Here is a 23743-nt window from a genome sequence, read left to right as displayed (position 1 = left end):
GTCTCTCACTGTCACACTCTCTTTCTGTCTCTCTCTCTCTCTCTCTCTGTGTCTCTCGCTGTCACACTCTCTTTCTGTCTCTCTTTCTCTGTCTGTCTCTCTCTTTCTGTCTGTTTCTCTTTCTCTGTCTCTCTCTCTCTCTTACTCTGGCTGTCACTCTCTCTCTTTCTGTCTCTCTCTCCGTCTTCTGTCTGTCTCTCCCCAGCACGTGTTTGTAGCCAATGGTAGTCTGACCAGGAGGCTGGCTGTGGAGCTCCTGGACAAGATGAACAACCCTGACAACCATAGCCACTTCAGCGAGGTGGACGATGACGATCTGGAGGTACCTGTGCCCTCTCAGTCCCCCCTGCTGCCCCCCCCCCCCCCCAATGCTCTGAGACAGAACCACCCGTGCCCTCTCAGTCCCCCCTGCTGTTCCCCCCCAGTGCTCTGAGACAGAACCTCTCTAACCACCGTATTCCGTCACACGGGCTGCATGGCACTTCACCTTCACTAGAGGAGAGAAGGAAGAAGAAAGAGACGGCACTTTTTCAGACGCTCAAAGTGCTTTACAGTGATCAGGGGTAAACTCACCTCAACCTCCACCAGTGTAGCTCCCACCTGGATGATGCACGGCAGCCAGTTTGCACCAGAATGCTCACCACACCATCAGCTGATGTGGAGAGAGAGAGAGAACATTTTTTTTAGCCAATCACATCAGGGGATGATTAGGTGAAAAGTTGAGAGAGCCAGGTTTGGATTTAGCCGGGACACCCCCTACTTTTTACGAAGAATGTCACAGGATCTTTAATGACCTCAGTGAGTCAGGACCCCCCGCTGGCCCACCAACACCACTTCCCGCAGCAATGTGGTTTTCCCAAGAGGTCCCCCCCCCCCCCCAGCTCTTTAGGTCCACGTGGGGGTCCCTCCCTGGCCTCCCCAGCGCCCTGCCGCTCGGTGACAGATGTATCACTCCAGCGTTGAGGCGCCCGGGCCGCAGCGCTCCTGGCCTGTCTCTTGTGCATTGTTGCCCTGCGTCTGCCGGGCTGCTCCAGTGTGCGACCCGGTGTCAGCGCGCGAGATCTCGCCCCGGCCTGTCGGCCAGCGCGGGAGAGAGAGAGAGAGAGAGAGATGGCACCGGAGGCCTTAAAGAGGCGTATTGTCTCTCTCTCTCTCTCTCTCTCTCTCTCCCTCTCGCCCTCTCTCTCTCTCTCTCTCTCTCTCTCTCTCTCTCTCTCTCTCTCTCTCTCTCTCTCTCTCCCTCTGCAGCGCTGAGACAGGCCGCACTGTGTGAGCTGCAGTGGAAATGACTCCATTTTGACCCTGATATCCCGCAGATAAACTGTCCGTTTAGGGCATTACCGCTGGAATAGCTCTCGCAGACCTGAGCTGAACACAGCCATTCAGCCTACGGGCTTCTCTGCTAGCTGTACTGCCATGTGCTATTTCAAAAGTGTAAATCATTTGTCAGAACCACTTAACTGTTGGCATATGAAGTGCATTTTTATGTCAATATTGACCCTACATATCAAGCTCTGAACTAAGCCGGCATTAAAAATTTAGCAAATGATTTTTGTTTCCAATTAGTTAACAAGAACAAAATACAGAACGATTTATTTTTTTGGGGATGAAAATAGCTGTTTTGCACATATTGCCAAGCGCGTAAAACAAGGATATTCAAACCCGCTATCAATTTTACAGTAACTTTCAGTGAAATGTCAACAGAGCCCCCTTTTTTTTTTTTCACTGGACAAGTTATGATTTGAGCCCTTGATTTGCTGCCCGAGATGCTGCCCGCACCTGTCTTGGCATTAGCGTCACAAGAGAGTGTAATCCTGGGAATGCCGTTGTGCGTAGTGCAGGGTTTGGACCTGGTCCCAGACCTCAGGGCCGTCTCCCCGAGCTGCAGTACTGGGTTCATCGCAGGTGATCAGTACATGCTGTCAATTTTGTTTATTGCCTTTTTTGTTAGGGACAAGCAGAGGAAACATTCACAACTGCAAACGCACTGTCCGATGTACTGGGCATGTGCTTCTAGCCAAAGCTCATTTCCGACACCGGTCCCTTGTTCCATGTGAAAGAATGTGCTGAGTCACCTTACATAAAATGAGTGTGTTTATTTACATTACTTTACATCTTAGATGTTACAGGTTGCAAAGTGTGGGGGGGGCGGGGGCGGGGGGGGAACAGCAGCTTTGTTGTGTAGCGCTAGTCAAGCAGCCGTCGATTAGCACTGACTGGGACCTCCGTTCATACGGTGCTAGCAGGCCGTAGAGTCAGAAACAGCCCTGTAACACTCTGCTGCTTGAATTGTACCGCTCCCTTCTTCTGCTGACTCATACTTCACCGTTCACAGGAGAGCGTCAGACAAATATAACGTTGCCAAACAGGTTGTGGCGAGTAGTGTTTTTGCGGTTACTATTTGAACACGATTGTGGCAGTTTCTGTGCCCGGTGCGTTTTCCTGTGTCAGTTATTCTGCACGAAGCTTCAAGCCTTCAAACCTTTACACCTGGGGACGTATTGGAGCCTGTCTGATTTTGTTTAATACTTCTTGCTTCATGAGTATGAGTGTGGTTGTGCCCTTTTGTACTATTCATTACTGTTCATTATTTTGGTTATTATTTTGATTTCCTGCTTGATGAAGGCAGTGCAGTTGAAAAATAATCATCCCTTTGCCTAGATGGGATTGTTCTGTTTGCCTTTATGGACAGCGGATAAAGTGTATTAAATTAGCCTGGCTGACATTTGTGATTGTCTCAACAGTTGGTTGAATATTTCAGAAGTGGCAGCTTATGTACCTGTAGTGTTGTGTTTGTGAAATTACTGTAAGACACACGGGTCAGACTGCACTTACTGTTTATTTTCTGCAAAGATATTATAAATGACGAGATGTCCTCTTTACTCTTCCTTCCTGTAGCCCCTTGCTGCAGTGAGACACACCATCCGCTCCACCAACAAGAGCTCCAGGGCAGAGAGGACGCGCTCCGAGATCAACTGTGAGTACCGCAGGGGCTCCCCTGATTGGCCGGCCTTCCCCAGACGCACGCCTCTTGAGGTCATCCTGTGGTCCGAGCCTATTGTGCTGCCCCCGGGCCTCCCAGACCCCCCCGCCCCCCCCCCCGGCTGATCCCTGCTTCAGATCCACTGTGTGGGACAGCGGCTCAGTCACTAAGCCAGCGGAGTTGGTGTAACTCCCAAAGCCCGGTATGGGCGGCGGTATAAATAGACCGGGATCAAGCGGAGACGACCTGCAGGGACGGTCTGCAGTTCAGGCTTGTGCTCATGTGAGGATCCAATATCCTTACACTGGCCTTCCACACTGTTACTGTGTAACGGTGCTGTGTGTCCCTCACTATACACACACGTCAGGATCTGATGTCTGCTGTCCGTCTCTGCCTTTTCCTGGGTGTGAATTAAAGATTGAGGAGAAGACCCCGCCCCCCCCACCCCCCCCTTGTGGTCCCACAGCAGAGGGAACTGGCTCAGAGCGGGACAGCCCTCTCAGAAGCGTGTCCTCGCTGTGTGGGCCGTCCCGTGTCTGACTGCGGGCCCAGTTCGGGGGAGGGGGGGCACTGCTCCAGAGCAGAGCTCACAGAGGAAAAGCGTGAAGCCGGCAGTTGGCTGTGCGGAGGCGCCGCACTCTTACAAACCTGCCGTGAGCGTCGGCGGCGTGGCCAGCTCGGGGTCCTGTGGCACTCCTCAGACTGTGGTCTCTTCTCATTGGATGAGCTGGTCTCACGACCAGCCTACAAGCGGCGGTTTGACCAAGGTGGAAGAACTTGGTTTTCGGGTGTTCCGTCTGACTACCGCTGGTCTACCACACACCTGATTGGTGGGTTGACTTTGCGAAGGGACCCTGGACCTGCCGTGTGAAAATGAGCACCTGGCTTTACAAGAGGATTTCATTCACAGCACATCCAGGGGCACATTAAAGCTAAATGTGGTAGTTTCCAGTTTGAATGTCCTTCAGTAATGAATTGGTAATTCATTTTGTGGCTGTTGCTTTGGAACTAGAGAAATCCACTGATAAATTTAGTTTAAAACCAGAATAGTTCCACCCCCTAGATTTTGCCTTAAAATTATATTTGCTATAGACACAGTAAGAGCTCATTTGTTTATGTGTGTGATCAATTGGAATGATATGCATAAAGTAAAGTTTTTTTTGTTAAAAAAAAAAAAAAAAAAAAAAAAAAAAGAAGCCTAGTTAAAGTTTGTAGCCCTCGGGTTAGAAATGCAGAAGTTATGTAACAAACTTTGGACATTAATCTGGTGAAGATGTCATGTAAGGACTAAAAAAAAAAGCATGAAAATTTACTTTTTGGCAAGGAAGGAATTTTTCAGTTCTGAGGTTGCTATGACGACTGCTGAAGCCTTCCGCACATTGAGCAGCCTGTAAGAGATGAGATGGCCGGCTCAGGGGTGCCATCACACTTTGTCACAGTTGAGCCGTAGGCCCCAGTTCTACTCACTGCATGTTGGTTGGCCATCAACAAGGGTCCTTCTGCCCCTGAACCAATCAGTGAGCAGGAGGGTGTGACCAGAGCATCATTTCGGCTTCAGTGAAAGCTCACTGTCCAAAAATAAGCAGTCAAGCAGACATTAACGATTCTAAAAATTAATACATTAGAAATGTATTTAAACAACTAATCAAGTAAATCAAGTGGAAACGGGCAGATGATTATGCTGAAATTTTCGAGAGTGAAGTATGGTAAATTCAAATTCTCCTGCATTTCAAAGTGAGATCACAAAATTCTGCCTCCCGGCCTTTCCGTTGTATTCAGTTAATCTTCAGGACTCCCACCAGTTCAGTAAAGAATCGGTCCAGTTTGTCCTGAGTCCTCTTATACTGTGATGAAGGGCAGTTGGTCCAGTCGAATGGCCTGATGTGTGTGTAGAGCCCTCGTGTGGAGGGGCAATGTTGTGTACGAGAGTGCCACTCTAATTCTCTCTAATTCCCTGTTTAATGTCTGAGCTCCACTCAGTACAGCTTCCCAAACATTGTACTTGATTCATGTGCTGCGTTCCCTTTGGTTAAACGGTTTAGATGCTTGGCTAAAACTTTGCAGATCCGTTGTCCGTGATCAACAGCATTGTCTAAAATAAGAAACGATCATCTTTTGGTTACTGTGGTTCTGTTATTGTCCAGATTCGTTATTTTATTCGTAAAAATTTTTTTAGCTTTTGAGCACTACTATGAACAATCTGCAAGTAAAAAAACAAACCAAAAAAAAAAGTATAAACCCCATTGGTAACTGAACATGTTTACACAGTTGAGCTGTATTTCTTGAGTCATAGCTGTGGAAAATCACTAGCTGGCTCTGTGTGCCTGGAAGAAATGAAAGTGAATTTGTCATTTTTTTCTGGTGATACCTGTCTCCACCGCAGCGACGGGGCCGGACTGTAGGCCACTGCAGTGTTCAAGGCCGTTACCTGTCCCTAGAGACACGCTCACGTAGTCACTGCCCTGTCTGAGGCCTCAGAATGCTCACAACATTCACCAAGAAGGAGATTTCAAACTGTGCTTTCCAGTTTTCCTCCCTGGAAGTCATAATATAAATTGTGTTGAATGGCCTGCTCTTGACAGCAGGAGGAAGTGATTGTGGTCTATGGAGAAGGGTTCCTGTGGCTTTGCTACTGTGAGGGCTTGGCGCCCTCTAGTGGCAGCGGGGTGTTAAGGCAGCAGAAAGCTGAAGCGTTCATTCTCTCCTGTTTTGTCCCCCTTTTGCAGTTGATAAGGTGCAGTTTGAACCTCCACTCCGGAAGGAAACTGAGGCTCACTCTGAAATGGTAACGATATATTCTTTACACTCTGCACGAGAGTTAATGGCCGTTGATCCATGTTACTTGGAATAATGCCATTTTGTTTCAAAAGCCGTACCATTCTTCTGTGAACCTGACGGCACAGTTCATTCAAGGGCAGACATTTGATGGAATACAGATTTTATTTCCTACATTCAATGGAAAATATAAAAAATCAGATGGTTTTTCATTATTTTTGGAGTGGTACTATTCACTGGGAAATGTAAAGGTTTGCTCAGCAAATCCCAGTGTTCACAAAGCAGTTAATGAATAGTAAGGGTCTATTTGTTGATATTTACTCTGATTCTGGGCTGTTTTTTTTAACTGACTTTGTTGAGTGACGGCAGTGTGTCGGTTGGGGGGTTACCGTGACTCCATGTCTGCTTCTACTTTCCAGGACGTGACCAAAGAGAACGACTTCCCCTCCCCCTGGAGCCCCTTCTCTGAGGGAGGAATCTCCACCAAGTAAGTCATGGAAACCATCGCCGTGGAAACTCTGCCCCTTCTCATTAGCGAGCTTCCTGCCGGCCTCGCGCACCGGTGGTGGAAAAACCTCCAGGCCCGGGGAATGTGCGAGGCTGTGCGGTCGGCCATTTTGTGTGTGGCTTCCAGGAGCTGTTTTATTAACCCACGTCAGTAACCCTGGAGCACACCTGCTTGGGCTTCTGACTGGCTAACGAAAATGTTTGTTTTTCCCGCCTTTAACGTCCTGACTATGTCTAGGAGCTGTCTGGTGTCTTGAGCATGGACCCTGTCTCTCCCGTCTAGCTTGGGAATGCTTGACTGTTTTTGCATCCGTGCTGGGAAAGAGTTTATATATCCTTGTGTCTTCTTCATTCTTCTTCTTCTTCTCTCCCCCTCTCTTCATTTTATCCTTTCTTTTTCTGACTGTCTTCCTTCCGCACTGTCCTTGCGAAGGAGCCTTCTCAAAAGCGTTGAGGAGGAGTTGTTCCAACGGTAACGCTGTGTGTCCTCCGCTCCTCTCCGCTCGCCATTCCCCTCCATCCCCACTAACGCTCGTGTGGTGGTCGTGAGGCTGTGCCCGTTCCGTGACGTGTCATGTCATGTGCTCCAGTCAATAACCATTGCAACCTCTCTCCCCCGACCCCCACCCCCAACATGTGACATGTGACCCGTGTCATGTGACGTGAGTGTAGCTGAATCTCTTCAGCACTAGAAGGTGACTGCATCAATACTGTGCACTTATTTACATGTAAGCAGAGCAGCTAGGCGGTAGGTCAGACAGGCTGTCAGACCCCCCCCCCCCCCCCAAAAAAAAAAACGTGACCCGTGTCATGTGACGTGAGTGTAGCTGAAGCTCTTCAGCACTGCATTAGCAGTGGCTGTGTGCTTGTTTATATGCAAGCAGAGCGGCTAGGTGGTAAGTCAGACAGGCTGTCCGCCCCCCCCCCCATTCTGAAGGGCCCGTCGGCCTGTTCCTGCAGGCCTTAAAGGCAGCCATAAACAAGGTAAAACAAAAGGGCCCAGACACCAGGCTGCAGCTCAGCACAGCAGGTTTAACTGCGTCTCCGCTCTGATTACTCTTACCAGAAACGCGCTGGTGGTGACCAGCAGCTGTAGGTCTCTGCCTAATTGAGAACACCAGACAAGCAGCCCTTACAGTGAGTCACAGCGCTGTAAATATTGCTGACGGGGCAGGCATTAGGCAGCCCTGATGGTTTTAACTTTGTGGTTTTTTTAAATCCTTTTTGTTTTTGTTTATACTCGCTTACTCATTATGTTCATTTACTGGCATTAGAGGTCGGGGTACTGCCATGGAGAAGCATTAGGGCATAAACCCATTAGAGTCCGTTCATGTAGCTGAGGACTTCATTGACATTGGGCCTCACGAAACATGCTTTTCACAATTTAGTATCCATTTTTTCAAAAACTTGTTTTTTTTTTCTTTTTCCTCAGTTTACAAGGTATTTTTCCACACTTAGTCTAAGTTCTTGTTTGCGATAACCTGTTGCGAGCACATGTAAATAATTTAATTTAGTGATATGATGGTCATGATTGGTGTAGATATATAAAGACCCACAAGCGCTCAGTCGAACCCCACACACTTAGCAATGGCTCGTTAGCTGCTTTAGGATTACCTGGCTAACCGAGCCTTGGGGGGGGGGGGGGGTGGGAGGGCATCTTTAGGGACCACGCAGATATGTCTGCACAGGCCGATGAATGGCTAAGGGCTAGTGGCTGATGTTTGCACATGACCCTGAAGTTGGAATGCCTCTTATGGGATTGCTAGGGTGTTTTCTTATGCTAATCACATGAAGAGACGCGCGTCCAGTTTTACGAACAGTTGGCATTCATCTTCTGATTCACGCGAGATACGAATAAAATCAAACGCCTGTGCATGCTACATGAATCCCTCGTTGGTTTTTCGTACTTCTTAATTTTCTTAAGAACGAAAGTAAGAAGATTTGAAGAAAAGTTGTGTGAATGAGGCCCATTGTCTTTATTGTGCAGTCATTTTTGATTTGCGTACTGTGTATGTGTGTTATTATACATGACTATTCCATGCAAGCGGCTCATTCCCAGACAAACGCAGGAAATATAGCAGAATAGCAGTTGCTATTCAGTGGTTTTTTGACAAGCTAGTTGCGGACTACCTGATATTACTTCTGTTTGAAATTGATCTCAATTCGTCAACAAGTCCTCTGCATTTAAGAAATCTGGCCAGGCCACCCACCTTTAAAGATAAAGGGAGATTTCTGGGTAATTGGAGTCACGTGTCACTTCCTAAATTTAATGCAGCTGTCTTTAATGATTGTTGGAGCATGTTTAGCTCTTTCAGTGGAAAGCCCCCCCATCATGAGCATACCTAATCCTGCCCGTCCTCTCTCTCTCTCCCCCCCCCGTGTGCCCCCCCTCCCCTTCCTCATTCTCCCCCCCCCCCCCCCCAGGGGACACATCGCCCATCTGGAGGACGCTTTTGAAGACGTGGAGCTGTAAGTACTACCCCAGACTCAAAGGGAACTTTGAAATGTTCTCCGCCGTTCGTTTCCTGTTTAACTCCGTCTCCCTTTCAGCTCCACTCTCAGGCCCGGAGCCCCTCCCCCGCTGCCCCCGAAGGTGAGGCCCCCCGGCTCTGACCTGCCTGTGAAATGCACCGAGGGCTCCTCCTCAGGAGGAGATAATAGCGTTTCTCTCTCATTCTCTTTTTCACTCTCTCTCTCTCCCTCTCTCCCCACATCACTCTCTGTCACCCCCCCCCCCCTCTCTGTCCCCCACCCCCCCACAGCCGCGTTTGAGCAGCTGCTCGGATGAGGTGGGCCTGAGTGACGAGCGGTGCGTGACGGTGCGGCGCTTCCCCAGCGCGGAGAACGGCCCGTCCACCGGCCCGCGCCGGCAGAGCACGCCCGAGCAGGGCAGCGGGGCCGAGCACGTTCTCCCCGACTACCTGACCGTCAGCGTCAGCAGCCCCGGCCTGCTGTCCCACGCCGTGGAGGAGGGTGAGCTGCTCCCCCGTGCCCCCGAAAACCCCCTGCGTCCTCTCCCCGCCGCAGATACGCATCACCGTGTGACATCATCACCAGCGCACTCACACAGTCCTGAAGAATAGAGCTCGTCTGATCTGATTTTAAATGATCGCTTCTCCATTTCCTTTATCCTCAAACAAAACAAATTTTTTACTTCATAATTCTATATGCAATTAAAAATCTGAAACATTTCCTTGTGTATCACAAGTCATGTTGAATCAACTCTGAAGGGATCTTTACTAACGCGGAGTGTAGTTGGTAAAGGAGAATGACCAGTGTACTCAGGGCTTTTAACGCAGAGTGTAGTTGGTAAGAGAGAATGACCTGTGTACTCAGGGCTTTTAATGCAGAGTGTAGTTGGTAAGAGAGAATGACCTGTGTACTCAGGGCTTTTAATGCAGAGTGTAGTTGGTAAGAGAGAATGACCTGTGTACTCAGGGCTTTTAATGCAGAGTGTAGTTGGTAAGAGAGAATGACCTGTGTACTCAGGGCTTTTAATGCAGAGTGTAGTTGGTAAGAGAGAATGACCTGTGTACTCAGGGCTTTTAATGCAGAGTGTAGTTGGTAAAGGAGAATGACCAGTGTACTCAGGGCTTTTAATGCAGAGTGTAGTTGGTAAGAGAGAATGACCAGTGTACTCAGGGCTTTTAATGCAGAGTGTAGTTGGTAAGAGAGAATGACCAGTGTACTCAGGGCTTTTAATGCAGAGTGTAGTTGGTAAGAGAGAATGACCAGTGTACTCAGGGCTTTTAATGCAGAGTGTAGTTGGTGAGAGAGAATGACCTGTGTACTCAGGGCTTTTAATGCAGAGTGTAGTTGGTAAGAGAGAATGACCTGTGTACTCAGGGCTTTTAATGCTGAGTATAGTTGGTAAGAGAGAATGACCTGTGTACTCAGGGCTTTTAATGCAGAGTGTAGTTGGTAAGAGAGAATGACCTGTGTACTCAGGGCTTTTAATGCAGAGTGTAGTTGGTAAAGGAGAATGACCAGTGTACTCAGGGCTTTTAATGCAGAGTGTAGTTGGTAAGAGAGAATGACCAGTGTACTCAGGGCTTTTAATGCAGAGTGTAGTTGGTAAAGGAGAATGACCAGTGTACTCAGGGCTTTTAATGCAGAGTGTAGTTGGTAAGAGAGAATGACCTGTGTACTCAGGGCTTTTAATGCAGAGTGTAGTTGGTAAGGAGAATGACCAGTGTACTCAGGGCTTTTAATGCAGAGTGTAGTTGGTAAAGGAGAATGACCAGTGTACTCAGGACTTTTAATGCAGAGTGTAGTTGGTAAAGGAGAATGACCAGTGTACTCAGGGCTTTTAATGCAGAGTGTAGTTGGTAAGAGAGAATGACCAGTGTACTCAGGGCTTTTAATGCAGAGTGTAGTTGGTAAGGAGAATGACCAGTGTACTCAGGGCTTTTAATGCAGAGTGTAGTTGGTAAGAGAGAATGACCAGTGTACTCAGGGCTTTTAACGCAGAGTGTAGTTGGTAAAGGAGAATGACCTGTGTACTCAGGGCTTTTAATGCAGAGTGTAGTTGGTAAAGGAGAATGACCAGTGTACTCAGGGCTTTTAATGCAGAGTGTAGTTGGTAAAGGAGAATGACCTGTGTACTCAGGGCTTTTAATGCAGAGTGTAGTTGGTAAGAGAGAATGACCAGTGTACTCAGGGCTTTTAATGCAGAGTGTAGTTGGTGAGAGAGAATGACCTGTCTGCTCCGGTGCTTCACCCTTCAGAACATGACGATGCAGAGAGCGGTCTGAATGGGGACGGGTCCAAGCACGCCCCACCCACACCTCAGAGAAAGGAGAAGAAGGAGTTCCCGGTGAGTGTGTCCTGCAGCTGGGATTATCCAATGAACACAGCTGGGATTATTTACTGAACACAGCTGGGTTTATCATTCTGAATACGGCTGGGGTTATCATACAGTATACTGCTGGGGTTATACTGCTGGCGTTATCATATTGAATACTGCTAGGTTTTCATACTGAACACAGCTGGGATTATCCAATGAACACAGCTGGGATTATTTACTGAACACAGCTGGGTTTATCATTCTGAACACGGCTGGGGTTATCCAATGAACACAGCTGGGATTATTTACTGAACACAGCTGGGTTTATCATTCTGAACACGGCTGGGGTTATCTACTGAACATTGCGGGGATTATCATACAGTATACTGCTGGGGTTATACTGCTGGCGTTATACTGAATACTGCTAGGTTTTCATACTGAACACTGCTAGGTTTATCATACTGAACACTGTTGGGATTTTACAGAACACTGCTAGGTTTAATACGCTAGACACTGCTGGGGACTGAACGCTCTGACAGTGTGTTCTGTTTTCCACACACTTCCTGCAGAAGCCTGCCATCAATGGTCTGCCTCCAACCCCCAAAGTCCTGGTGAGTCTTCCCTTTTTTTTGTCTCTCTCATTCCACCATTTTCCCACCCCTCTTCTCGCATTCCTGGGGTTTTCCTTTTGATCAAAATGCCGTAATTATACTTTACTTGACTGGCGTGTAACCGTTTCTGAGTTTAAGGAAAACTACTCTCTTCTTGAACAGGTTGGGGGATGATGAAATATGATATTCAGTAGATGACGTCCTCACTTTGGGAAATGCTGCGTCATTCCTGTCCTCACCATGACCCCTGACCTGCTCTGTTTTTACTCCAGATGGGTGCCTGTTTCTCCAAGGTCTTTGACGGGTGTCCCCTGAAGATCAACTGTGCCACATCGTGGATACACCCGGATACGAAAGGTAACACCCCGGTTCTGTAGGGCGTGGGTGTGGGCAAAGAGAACACACAGGCCTGCCGGTATGTGGATGATTTGTGAAGCCGTATGTGTGTGTGTGCGTACGCGTGTGCGTGTGTATGTATGTGTGAGAGAGCTCTGGGACAGGTATGACTTGACAGTAACTCTGAACTCTGTCCTGTCCTTTCCAGACCAGTACCTCATTTTTGGGACAGAGGACGGAATTTACACTCTGAACTTGAACGAGCTGCACGAGGCCACGATGGAGCAGGTAAGGGGGGAAGAGGGAGGGGGCATTTTCTGGCACCGTCCAGTAAATTTTCATAAATGCTGGAGAAATACCTCACTGGTATTTCAGAAGTTCTCAAAGAAAAGTCTGAAGCCATTTTTAACGCACATCTCTCTCTCGCATGAATTTTAGGCAGTAGACCCATTCTCTGCGCCCCCTAAGAGCAGAATTCACTGTGCAGCTGTGTTTTAAACAGACGTGTAGAAACACAGCTATGTGTCTGATGTGTCCTCATAAGTGTGTTTGTGTGTGTTTTATGCTTCCTTTTAGCTGTTTCCAAGGAGGTGTACCTGGCTGTACATTATCAACAATAACCTAATGTCGTTATCAGGTACGTGAGCTAAGATAACGGTGCCATCTGCTTCACTGTAGCTGTTGCTATGTTCCTCCTGTAGTTTATTGCAGCTTGCTTTTCTATCAGTCTATAATGACCGTAAAGTAATCTCCTTTATCTGTGGCTCATAAATAGCTTGGGGAAAACCTGTTAGAAACGCAGCGTCCATAAATGGCTTTCTGTCCGGTACGTGGGGGGTCTGTTTATGAGGTGCACTTGTGCCGTACAATCTCATGAAATTACAGGCCATTGGCCCTGCAAAGTCATGGATACGGGAGCAGTGCAGAAGGATTTTTTCATTTCCGAGATGCGCGTGCTGTAAAGTAATATAACTGCGTCTACATTGCCCCTTCTGCTTTCATGAAAAAGCACCCGGTCCCGTGTTTTAAAGTGACCCCTAAAATTCACTGGGTGTCATTTCACTGGTGGCCAGTAGGTGGGGTATCTCCCCAGTCAAGATTCTGTAACTGTGACCTGTGCCCATTCTGGGAAAATATCTATATCGTTCTTTTTGGTTTTTTCCTTTTAATCAGTCTACATTAATTTTTCATTAATTTGCTTATAATAATAGAGAGGTTGCACAGTGAGTATTTGCTTGTTTTTTCTCTTTTTAAAGTAGGAAGTTAAGCACAGTTTGTAATCCACTGAAACACACAAATACTTCTGTCAACCTTTCGAATGCAAGGCCTGATTAATCTTTTCCTCTGTGTGACGCGTGTCCCTCCTGTCCTGATCCGACTCCAATCGATGTGCTGATCCTTTCTGTCTCTTCTGACACAATAGAAGGTAAATGTGCTTTTTCCTTTTCCTTGCGTTTCTCTGTCATCCTCTCTTAAGCAGTCAACCAGGCAGCCTTAATCCTCAGAGTCCCAGCATCAAATGAAAGGTGGAACCCCAATTTTAGTTACTGTATTAATGTGCCATTGAACCCTGGCAACACTCAAAGTAATCTGTAGAGTCTGAATTGGTTTGTATAGTGCTGTATGTTTTTTTTTTTTTTTACTAAGGGTAGATTTTTAGCTGACCTGTGCGTGCATATGAAAGCTGGTCTCTGGCTAGGCAATTTCTTCTGTCCTTCATCACTGGTGTTGCAATCTGCTCCTGTCCTTTCTAAAGTCCTGTCCACATTTCTTGCTGTAATGAAAAGCTCACTGATTAATTGGCCGTTGATCTGGGTTGCATCAGCATTGCCATGAGCAATGAAAGCCTGAAGAATTGAGCGTTTGATTGGCTGAGGCCTTTCGGTACTGCAGCGCAGTGCATAATCTCCCGCTCCCCTATGGCTGTTCCAGGGAAGTCCTTCCAGCTGTATTCCCACAACCTGATTGGCCTGTTCGAGCAGCTGAGGAAGCCAGGCCTGGCCGCCCAGTTCCAGACCCACCGCTTCCCAGACAAGATCCTGCCCAGGTGAGAGAGGGACAGAGGCCCCGCCTCCGAGCCCTGAGATCACCTCCTCTCACAGACTCACATCCCGACCCTCTCCTTCACCTCCCCGAGTGCACCTCCTCTAACCCCCCGACCCTCTCCTTCACCTCCCCGAGTGCACCTCCTCTAACCCCGACCCTCTCCTTCACCTCCCCGAGTGCACCTCCTCTAACCCCGACCCTCTCCTTCACCTCCCCGAGTGCACCTCCTCTAACCCCCGACCCTCTCCTTCACCTCCCCGAGTGCACCTCCTCTAACCCCCCGACCCTCTCCTTCACCTCCCCGAGTGCACCTCCTCTAACCCCCCGACCCTCTCCTTCACCTCCCCGAGTGCACCTCCTCTAACCCCCCGACCCTCTCCTTCACCTCCCTGAGTGCACCTCCTCTAACCCCAGACCCTCTCCTTCACCTCCCTGAGTGTGCCTCCTCTAACCCCCCGACCCTCTCCTTCACCTCCCTGAGTGCACCTCCTCTCACAGACTCACATCCCGATCCTCTCCTTCACCTCCCCGAGTGCACCTCCTCTAACCCCCCGACCCTCTCCTTCACCTCCCCGAGTGCACCTCCTCTAACCCCCCGACCCTCTCCTTCACCACCCCGAGTGCACCTCCTCTAACCCCCTGATCCTCTCCTTCACCTCCCCGAGTGCACCTCCTCTAACCCCCCGACCCTCTCCTTCACCTCCCCGAGTGCACCTCCTCTAACCCCCCGACCCTCTCCTTCACCTCCCCGAGTGCACCTCCTCTAACCCCCCGACCCTCTCCTTCACCTCCCCGAGTGCACCTCCTCCAACCCCCCGACCCTCTCCTTCACCTCCCTGAGTGCACCTCCTCTAACCCCCTGATCCTCTCCTTCACCTCCCCGAGTGCACCTCCTCTAACCCCCCGACCCTCTCCTTCACCTCCCCGAGTGCACCTCCTCTAAACCCCCGACCCTCTCCTTCACCTCCCCGAGTGCACCTCCTCTAACCCCCCGACCCTCTCCTTCACCTCCCCGAGTGCACCTCCTCTAACCCCCCGACCCTCTCCTTCACCTCCCCGAGTGCACCTCCTCTCCCCACTCACACTCTCCTCTCTTACAGGAGGTTTGCTCTGACCACCAAGATCCCGGACACAAAGGGCTGTCACAAGTGCTGCATCGGTGAGTGTGTGTGGGCCTTGTGGAGCGGTCTTAAGATCAGGGCCTATTGCTCTTCCAGCCGGGTGCATGTTTAGTGATCTAACAGGATGTGATGTCAGTGCTGCACATTGCACAGGCTTGTACTCCATGCTGATTTGGGCCTCCGCTGTTTCTCCACAGTGAGGAACCCCTATACGGGACATAAGTACCTGTGCGGGGCGCTGCAGTCTGGCATTGTCCTGCTCCAGTGGTACGAGCCCATGCAGAGGTTCATGCTCATAAAGGTAAGCCTGTCTGTCTGTCTGTCTGTCTGGTCTGAAAGCAGTAAAGCATTTCCTGTGGGTCTGTCTTTCAATATCACTGCACTGGAATGTCTGTGTTGTGTACTCGCTCTAAACCTAGACACTATTACCTGAAATTTTTTTAATGCTATAAAACTTTGAATTTCCGTTCCTTTTTCCGTTCTTAAATGAAAACCAGGCCCAATTAAATGGATCAAAAACATGATCTTGTTTCACTGACGTCTGATTTAACAGACTCCGATTCTCTTTTTAAATTAATTCTCCTCAGAAAGAAGCAACGTTTGAAAGTAGAGCCAGTTCATTCATGTGTGTGTGGAGTGGAGGCTGTCAGCAACAGCTGTGTTTAGAGCAGGAACAGCGCTCATTTCTGAGTGGCCCATATTTGAGTGCTGACTTGCTACGTTGCTATAGCTACATAGTATTCAGAAAGTGAAAAATGAAAGGCATGGGCACAGGTTTATTTTGGCCCTTTAGGGGGTAAGGTTACCAATACCTGATTTAGAATGTTCTTAGCTGAACATTCTAATGCTGATGTAACAATCGCTGCCGGTAACCGAAAGCCATGGAGTTCTAGAACACTGACTTAGAATGTTGAAAAAACATTTCAGAAGAACCTACTCCTCAGAGGGGTGAAAGGAGGAGCACGTCTGCGGCTTCGCTAGCGCTTAATGCAGATGAGTCACTCAAGCCGAGGAGCTCGCTCCTCCAGTGAGGTGCCTGTGTGACACCAGATTCCTGCTTCTCCTGGTGAGGGTCCAGCACGCTGACCGCTCCCTGCCCTGCTCTCTGTTACCCCCCGCAGCACTTTGACTTCCCGCTGCCCAGCCCGCTGAAGGTGTTTGAGATGCTGGTGGTGCCGGAGCAGGAGTACCCCATGGTGTGCGTGGCCATCAGCCAGGGCAGCGAGCCGGGCCAGGTGGTGCGCTTCGAGACCATCAACCTCAACTCCTGCTCGTCCTGGTTCACCGAGATCGGCTCAAGTAAGGAGGGAGGGACGGGTAGCGCCCGACGCGGGGCACGCGCGCTCGCGCCCGTCGAAAAGAGGGGGACCGCCTGATGAACGTCTCGCTCTTTCCTCCGCAGGCGCGAATCAGGTGGACGCCATCCACGTGACCCAGCTGGAGAGAGACACGGTGCTGGTGTGCCTGGACAGTGAGTGAAACCGCTGAACGCCGCCGGCGTCTGACGCCGCACACCCCCACCGCACTGCGTGCGGGTCGCTCCCAAACGCGTTTCACCGTTTCATTACGCTGCTCCTCACGGTGGTCCTCCTGTCGCCATCAAACGAGCGCTGGCACAGGAACTGCTCACGTGCAGGAAGTGGCTCATCGGTGTTCAGTGTTGCGCAGTGCTTGTTGATGCTGCTCTTAACGGTCTGTTTCTGGATGTGCGGTCTGTGTAGCGGTTGTCTGGCAATGCCACACCTTTTGATAAAGTGTTACTGCACCTTTGGCTGTGAAAAGTTGATCTTGAGCGAACGCAAACAGACCAGCTAACTCAAAGGCGCAGTCGGCCTAGCGTGTAACACTGACTCACACTGGAGCGGTAACCCTGTACTGTTAAAATACACCCACTTCACCATGATGGATTAAGGGTGTCAGACTGAATACATTAGTTCTCACATCTGGTTTTTAATAAGATCCTCAAATGAATGCACTGGTGTTATTTTGGCTGGCAGATTTATTTTTTGTGGCTAGAGGTGCAAGGCCATATCATATCGTGAATTCGTGCCAGATTAATAGAGCTCAAACGTGCTATCGGCCAATTGTGGTCTCAGTGCATGACTACAGATCAAATGTTTGATCTAGATTAAAACATAAAACTGTACAAATACACGTTGATTCCCTATGCCAGAATATTTGAACAAAAGTGATCTTTACTCAGCGATTATGACATCTTGAAATGTTCACATTGGTCTCCTCTCGTCCATTTGCAGTGATTTAAAGACTCTTTTTTGCTTTTACAGAGAATTTGAAAATTGTCAATCTCCAGGGCAGATTGAAGTCGAACAAAAAGCTGGCCTCCGAGCTGAGCTTTGAGTTCTGCATCGGGTCTGTGGGTAGGTCTCGGCCCGCTGTTCATTCATGTTCCCTTTTGATCTTGAAAAGCCGGGAGACAGAACTGTGTTTTTAATGTGTGCGCCTTTGTGACGTGGCTGAGACTGACCTCTCTCTCTCTCCCCCCTCTTTCTCTTTCTCTCTCTCCCCCCTTCTCTCTCCCTCTATTTTTCTCTCTATCCCTCTCTCTTTCCCTCCCTCTCCTCCCCTCTCTCTCCCTCTCCCTCTCCCTCCCTCTCTTTCTCCCCCTCTCTCTCTCTCTCTCTCCCTCCCTCTCTCTCTCTCTCCCTCTCCCTCTCCCTCTCCCTCTCACTCTCCCTCTCTCTCTCTCCCTCTCCCTCTCCCTCTCCCTCTCTCTCTCTCTCCCTCCCTCTCTCTCCCTCTCCCTCTCTCTCTCTCTCTCTCTCTCCCCCCTCTCTCTCCCTCTCTCTCTCTCTCCCCTTCTGTGTCTCTCTCTCTCTCTCTCTCTCTCTCCCTCTCTCTCTCTCTCTCTCTCTCTCCCTCTCCCTCTCTCTCTCTCTCTCAGTGTGCCTTCAGGACAGCGTGTTGGCCTTCTGGAAGCACGGCATGCAAGGAAAGAGCTTCAAGTCCAACGAGGCAAGTGCAGCGGCGGCGGCGCTCTGCGCTAACCGCGCGCAGCTACTCGCTGCTATCAGGACCCGCGCTCGGCGCTAACACCGCCACCATTGTTGCCCAACACGCCCGCCCGCTAAAGATCAGCCCGCGCGCTCGGCTGAACCCCGCAGACGAGGACACGCCCCCGAGGGCAGCCCCTCAGCCGCAGGGGGGGAGGTGTCAGCCTTTCGCGGCGCGATTAGCGTGAGCGCGATCACAGGGGCGCACACAAAGGGCCCGGGGATCACGGCGGGGTGAAGCATTCTGGCCCGGGAAAGGCGACACCGCCCGGCCCTTTTTGAGTTGTCGGCCCGTGAGATGAAGCCCTGAAGGACAGACAGGGTGAAACAGAAGCGCGCTGGCCGGGGTCCCTGGCCGCCCCCCCCCTCGCCCCCCCCCGGCGTGACGGGCCCGCCGCGGCCGCGTCGCGGATGACGGGCTGTCAGAGGCACATGCAATATTGATGCTCAATCAGAAGTGAAGCGAGGCCCTCAATTATTCAGGGGTTTTTTTTTTTTTTTTTTCATATGATGCCTTTTGAAAGGCTGTCAGTGAAAGCTCTGCGGGGGGAGGGGCCCCCGCTGGCACGTGTGCGTACGCGTGCGCCCCCCCCCCCCTTGGGAGCCTTGGGCCTCCTCCCCCCCCCCCTCAGCCCGGGGTCGGCTCTCTCTCTTCAGGTCAAGTGTTTACACGGAGCGTGTGTCAGAGTTCACCTGGTTTACATGGAGTGTGTGTCACAGCCAGGTCACCTGGCTCTCTGGTTTGTTCTACCACACGAGCCGTGTGTGCTCTCTCACCACACGCCACGCGTGGTGTCCTGTGGCCCGGGGATGAGGCCACGCCCATCGCGGTACATGCTGGCGGGGTGTGATGCGAGGCCACAGGGTGTGTTGTTGGGGCCTTCCACAGATAACGCTGCTCTACACACACTGTACCTGCACAGGCTCTGAAAGGGAGCAGTAGTGCTGCCGCTGATCCCTGCGGTCCCCCTGTTCTCCCAGCTCTTCAGCCACTGACTGACTGAGTCCATTCACTGTGTCCTAGCAACCAGGATTCAGGATACCAGCGTGTGGGGAATGGGGGGTTTTTTTTTTTTTTGACTCAGGATTCAGTGTGCCACAGAAATACGGTCCAAATCTACTGATGTCTGTGATCGTATCTTGATTGGCGGGGTAAATCGCTTACTGGAGCAGAGCAGGCATTGCACATGCAGCCCGTGGGCATCGTCTAGCGTTTTTGAACTGGAAGCACGGGGATGAAACTGGTACCGATCTTATCCTCAAACAGTGGGTAAGATGGCGAAAAAGCGAATTTCCCAGAAAAGTGGACTTCCCCTTTACCTTCATCGTGGCGGGGCGTGCGATGCGAAGGCGAGGCTCTGATCGTGCCGCTGAGGCTGCTTTCGGCGCACGCTGGATTACTGATGTGCAGAAGGCTCTGCCCCCAAGCTGAGCGCTGCCGCTTGGCCCGGTTCCATTTCCGTGAGCGTTTTCAGCCATATGAATGAAAGCAGCCCACTCGTTTCGTCTTGAGTGCTCTCTCTCTCTCTGTCTCTCTCTCTCTCTGTCTCTCTTGTGCTGTCTTTCTGAAACAATTGCTCTCTCCCTCTCGCTCTCCTTCTTCCCCTCCCTTTCTCCCTCTTTCTACCTCTCCTTTTCTCTCTCACCCTCTCTCTCTCTTGCTCTTCCTTGTTGTTTTTCACTCTCGACTATCCTATTCTCAGTGCTCTCCCTTTCTTTCCCTCTCTCTACCTCTCCTTTTCTCCCTCCCCCGCTCTCTCCCTCTCACCCTTGCTCTGTCTCTCTCTCTCTCTTTCTCTCTTCCTTGCTTTGTTTTTCGCTCTTGACTATCCTATTCTCCGTGCTCTCCCTTTCTGTGTGTCACAGGAAACCTGAGGTAACTGCTGAAGTTGTAAACCTGTCATCTGCCTTTGTTTGCTCAATTAGTAAAACTCCCTGCTCTGTCTCTGTAAAATGCAAAGCCCTCGGGGTTGGCCAAATGGCATGGCCTCCTAATGGTGTTGTATGACAGTCTCTATGCAAAACGCCAGACTAGACTGGCTCAATTATTAAATACCCTATATGTCCATCGTCTTGCCTTTTACCTGCAGTTTACATGTCAGTGGGTGCGGACTGTTAAAACGTCCATTCATGAAGTGATGAACCTTTCACCTCTTCCCCGGCAGGTAACTCAGGAGATTTGCGACCCAAGCCGGGTTTTCCGTCTGCTGGGATCCGACAGGTAGGGAACGGGACAGATTCTCTCCCCCTCTCTCTCACGGGACAAAATCCTGGGAATTCTGTTGTCCAAGTATAGCAAGCATGTCCACAAATAATGCAAAAAACATGATACAAACCAGAATTAAATACTTTGGATTAAGTATTCACATACACACACACACACACACACACACACACAGAGTACATACATATACACACACACATACACACACACACACACACACACACAGTACATGCATATACACACACGCATACACACAGAGTACATACATACACACACACACACACACACACGTTTGGTATGTGTTCAGGTCGGCTTGTCTAAATGAAATTTGTCGGCCTGTTGATCACAGACCGCGCCGCGCCGCGCCCCCCCCCGCCCCCCCGGCTCGGTGTAGTGTAGTCTGGAGGCTTCTCGGGGCCCTGTAAACAGTGTCATGGCGGAGGAAGGAGTACTCCCACGCGGCCCAATATTTTCACACTGCCTGGCAACGCCTCCAGCAGCCCTCCCCTAGGAGGCGGGCCTGACCCAGGAGGTCTGACAGAATGGGCCATCAGGCACCTGGGCCGGGGGGGGCGGTGGCAGCCCTGCTTCAGTCTGATAAATGTGGGCCGGGGGGGGGGGCTGGTAAAGGCTGGGCAGCTCTGCTTCAGCCTGATTAATGTGTTTTCCTGTGTGGGAGAAGCCAGGCCTGACATGGCCGACCTGGGTGTTTCCCCACACAGGCTCAGACGCACCTCCGTGATGCGGACCTAAACCGAGCTCGTACTTCAAACGGGTGTCAGGTCATTACGGGCCTGATTTAGTTTTGTTTGTTTCCTTTAACGCTGCGTAATTGGCTTGTTTGTTAGGACTCTCTGTGAACTAGGTTAAGCCGTGAGCTCACTGTGTAGCGTTGGGGGATTTGGAAAGCTGGGCCCTGCGGAGAGTTTGCCGGCGGTGACGTCACCGGTCCTGAGTGGAAACCCCGCGGTCACGGGCTGCCGTTTCTGGCCGCTGCTCCGGGATGGGAGGCGGCGCTCGTCAGAGCTGAGCGCAGGCGCTGTGGGGGGTGGGGGTGTTAAAACCGCCGCTCCGCCGGTGCCTAGCACCGCTGCGCCGGTCGCCGTCGTCAGGCAGCCTGGCAGCCGCGGCGATAAATCACCGCCCCAGAGGTGGCGGCTCTTGATTTACCTCCCACCCCCCCGCCCCCCCCCCGCCACCGGGGCGTTGCACGCCCCGCAGAGATCTCCTAGCAATCCAGAGAGAGGCGGGGAGCATTCTCCCAGGCCCCCGGGGCCCTCCGGGGCCCCCGCCCCCCGCCACAGGCCCGGAACGCCCTCTCCCTCTGCCCAATCGCATGTTTTATTCAACCGGCGTTGGGCACTGCCAGCCTGGCTTGGGTGTCCTTGCTGCAAGCCTCTGTAATTTCATCTGGGACTGGAGAGAGTGGAGAATAACAGTGCTCCTGTGTGCCCCGCTCAGCTGTCTCAGTTATGGGCCCCACCCCAGACTCATCTTTAAGATGGCTGCTGCTGTCTTTACTCATTGTCTGCCCTTGTTGTTGATGACCGTGTATTCGTAGCGTTGGTGTTCAGATACTTAGTTGCAGTTACCGTCTTGGGCAATGCCATCACTTCCAAATTACCTAGCTAACACAAAATGTTCTCACTATGTTACTGGAATGTTTCTGTCAAGTGTTGTAACATTTGTGAGGAGGTTTTGTACTATTGGCATGGGCACTGTCCCCCTTATGAATGAGAGGAAGAGTGTGGTGTGCAGCGCTGTGGAAGCCCGCTGCTCTGTGTGTGATGACGTGAGTAACTGCTTCTAACGGCTCTTCCTGTGCTTGGCAGGGTGGTGGTTCTGGAGAGCCGGCCGACAGACAACCCCACAGCCCTGAGTAACCTGTACATCCTGGCCGGGCACGAGAACAGCTACTAGGCCCAGCCCGTAGGGCGGGGTCAGGAGGGAGCCGGACCCCCCGCCCCCCCCCCTCGGAAAGCGGCCTTGTTGTAGCTGAGATGGTGGCAGGATGCAGCCACTCTGTTCCTGGTGCTCTCCAGACTATTACAAACAGCAGCCAGCCGGGACTTCCACAGGGGCTGTGGAGCATCGCAGAGGGCTAGCACTGGGGTGGGGTGGGGGGGGTCCTCCAACTGCCATCTTAACCACCTCCCCCCCTCCCCTTTTCTGGCATCCCTCCGCGACAGCCTTACACCACACGCCCAATGTGCTTAGAGAGTGGGGGGCGGAGGCGGGAACGCCATGCTTGTGGAGCGGTGCGTGGACAGCGGACAGTCCAGCCTGGGGCTGCTATGCGGACGGCCCCAGGCAGTAGCCTCACTCAGCCACCCATGTGTAGCAGTGACACCGCAGTGTGAGCTAAGGCAATGTATACACACCTTTAGGTCAGAATTCATAGCTTCTGTATGAAATGTGCCATGGAAGAATGAGTAATGATAATAATAATAACAATTTAGGTTGGTCTGTTTACTCGATGCTGAGGGGAAAGACCGACTGTATTCTCGTAGAAATGGTCCAACGGAACACAAGACTAATGGGAGAGATTCGTTGCTAATATGCTGAGCCTTGAATTCGTGGAGAGAATTATTTCCCCCACCCCCCCACCCTTCCTCCATCTCTGTAGAAGTTTACCGACTGATATAGAAAGCAATAATATGAACTGCCATAGCGTTTTGGTTAAGTGGGCTATTTAAGCGTTATTTATTAATCTGCGAGTAGTGGAGTATTTTACTTTCAGCTGTGTTAACCAATGACAGGCGCAGTTCTGCGACATGTGGGACTCTGCTCCTTCAGGCAGGTTGCTGAGCAGCTTCGGGTCATTTTATCGCTCTGTAATATAGAGTTGCTTTTCCTCCGCTTGGTTCTTTTTAGATTTTGAATATAATGTAAAGTGGTAAACTTTTTTTTTTTTTTTTTTAATTGTTACTTTTATTCAATATTTGCACCATGTAAGCACTTTTGTACATTTTATTTGTTGTTTTGTATTTAAATACGACAGGAAAAAAAAATGTGGGGGAGAAGAAAACAAAAACAAGATCGGTTTTCATAACATCAGTATTCCCTGGTTAAAAAATTTTAATGTATGCAGTTTTTGTAATAAAAGCTATTCTGTTAATAATAAAAAGGGTTGTGCTAGGCTTTTGTTCTCTCGTGCGTTTGTGTATAATTTCAGAGACCTAACGGCAGTCATTTCAGTGTCTTACCCACGTTTGCGCTTCAGTGTGCCCGTAGCTACACTGGGTGGCAATCTAAACACGCGGTTACTCTATCCCCAGTGACCTCCCCATCGTTTTAACTCGCCCCCTCGTTTCTCTTACATTTGAGTGTTGGCCGCGGACCA

At 50.5% G+C, this 23743-nt stretch overlaps 1 protein-coding gene across 3 annotated transcripts in view; it reads left to right on the top strand.

Annotated features, from left to right (window-relative positions):
• Positions 1-23540, top strand: part of map4k5 (mitogen-activated protein kinase kinase kinase kinase 5) — a 51892-nt gene extending 28352 nt beyond the window's left edge. For 2 of the 3 annotated variants that reach the window (XM_035428573.1, XM_035428579.1), the window contains exons 13-34: positions 206-322; positions 2899-2977; positions 5710-5768; positions 6178-6245; positions 8690-8734; positions 8816-8858; positions 9028-9238; positions 10993-11081; positions 11621-11662; positions 11935-12019; positions 12207-12286; positions 12575-12635; positions 13422-13424; positions 13931-14045; positions 15145-15203; positions 15363-15466; positions 16287-16464; positions 16568-16636; positions 17451-17543; positions 18068-18138; positions 20342-20397; positions 22233-23540. In XM_035428573.1, the coding sequence (XP_035284464.1) occupies positions 206-322; positions 2899-2977; positions 5710-5768; positions 6178-6245; positions 8690-8734; positions 8816-8858; positions 9028-9238; positions 10993-11081; positions 11621-11662; positions 11935-12019; positions 12207-12286; positions 12575-12635; positions 13422-13424; positions 13931-14045; positions 15145-15203; positions 15363-15466; positions 16287-16464; positions 16568-16636; positions 17451-17543; positions 18068-18138; positions 20342-20397; positions 22233-22320 (1815 nt within the window). In that variant the 3' untranslated portion in view covers positions 22321-23540. The remainder of the gene's footprint in view (positions 1-205; positions 323-2898; positions 2978-5709; positions 5769-6177; positions 6246-8689; positions 8735-8815; positions 8859-9027; positions 9239-10992; positions 11082-11620; positions 11663-11934; positions 12020-12206; positions 12287-12574; positions 12636-13421; positions 13425-13930; positions 14046-15144; positions 15204-15362; positions 15467-16286; positions 16465-16567; positions 16637-17450; positions 17544-18067; positions 18139-20341; positions 20398-22232) is intronic. The other variant, XM_035428589.1, reaches the window with a different exon arrangement.
• The last annotated feature ends 203 nt before the right edge of the window (positions 23541-23743 follow it).

Source organism: Anguilla anguilla, chromosome 1 (genome assembly GCF_013347855.1).
Source record: "Anguilla anguilla isolate fAngAng1 chromosome 1, fAngAng1.pri, whole genome shotgun sequence".
NCBI classification, from domain to species: Eukaryota; Metazoa; Chordata; class Actinopteri; order Anguilliformes; family Anguillidae; genus Anguilla; species Anguilla anguilla.
The sequence above is the reverse complement of the archived record's forward strand: the minus strand, read 5'-3'. Positions and strand labels throughout refer to the sequence as shown.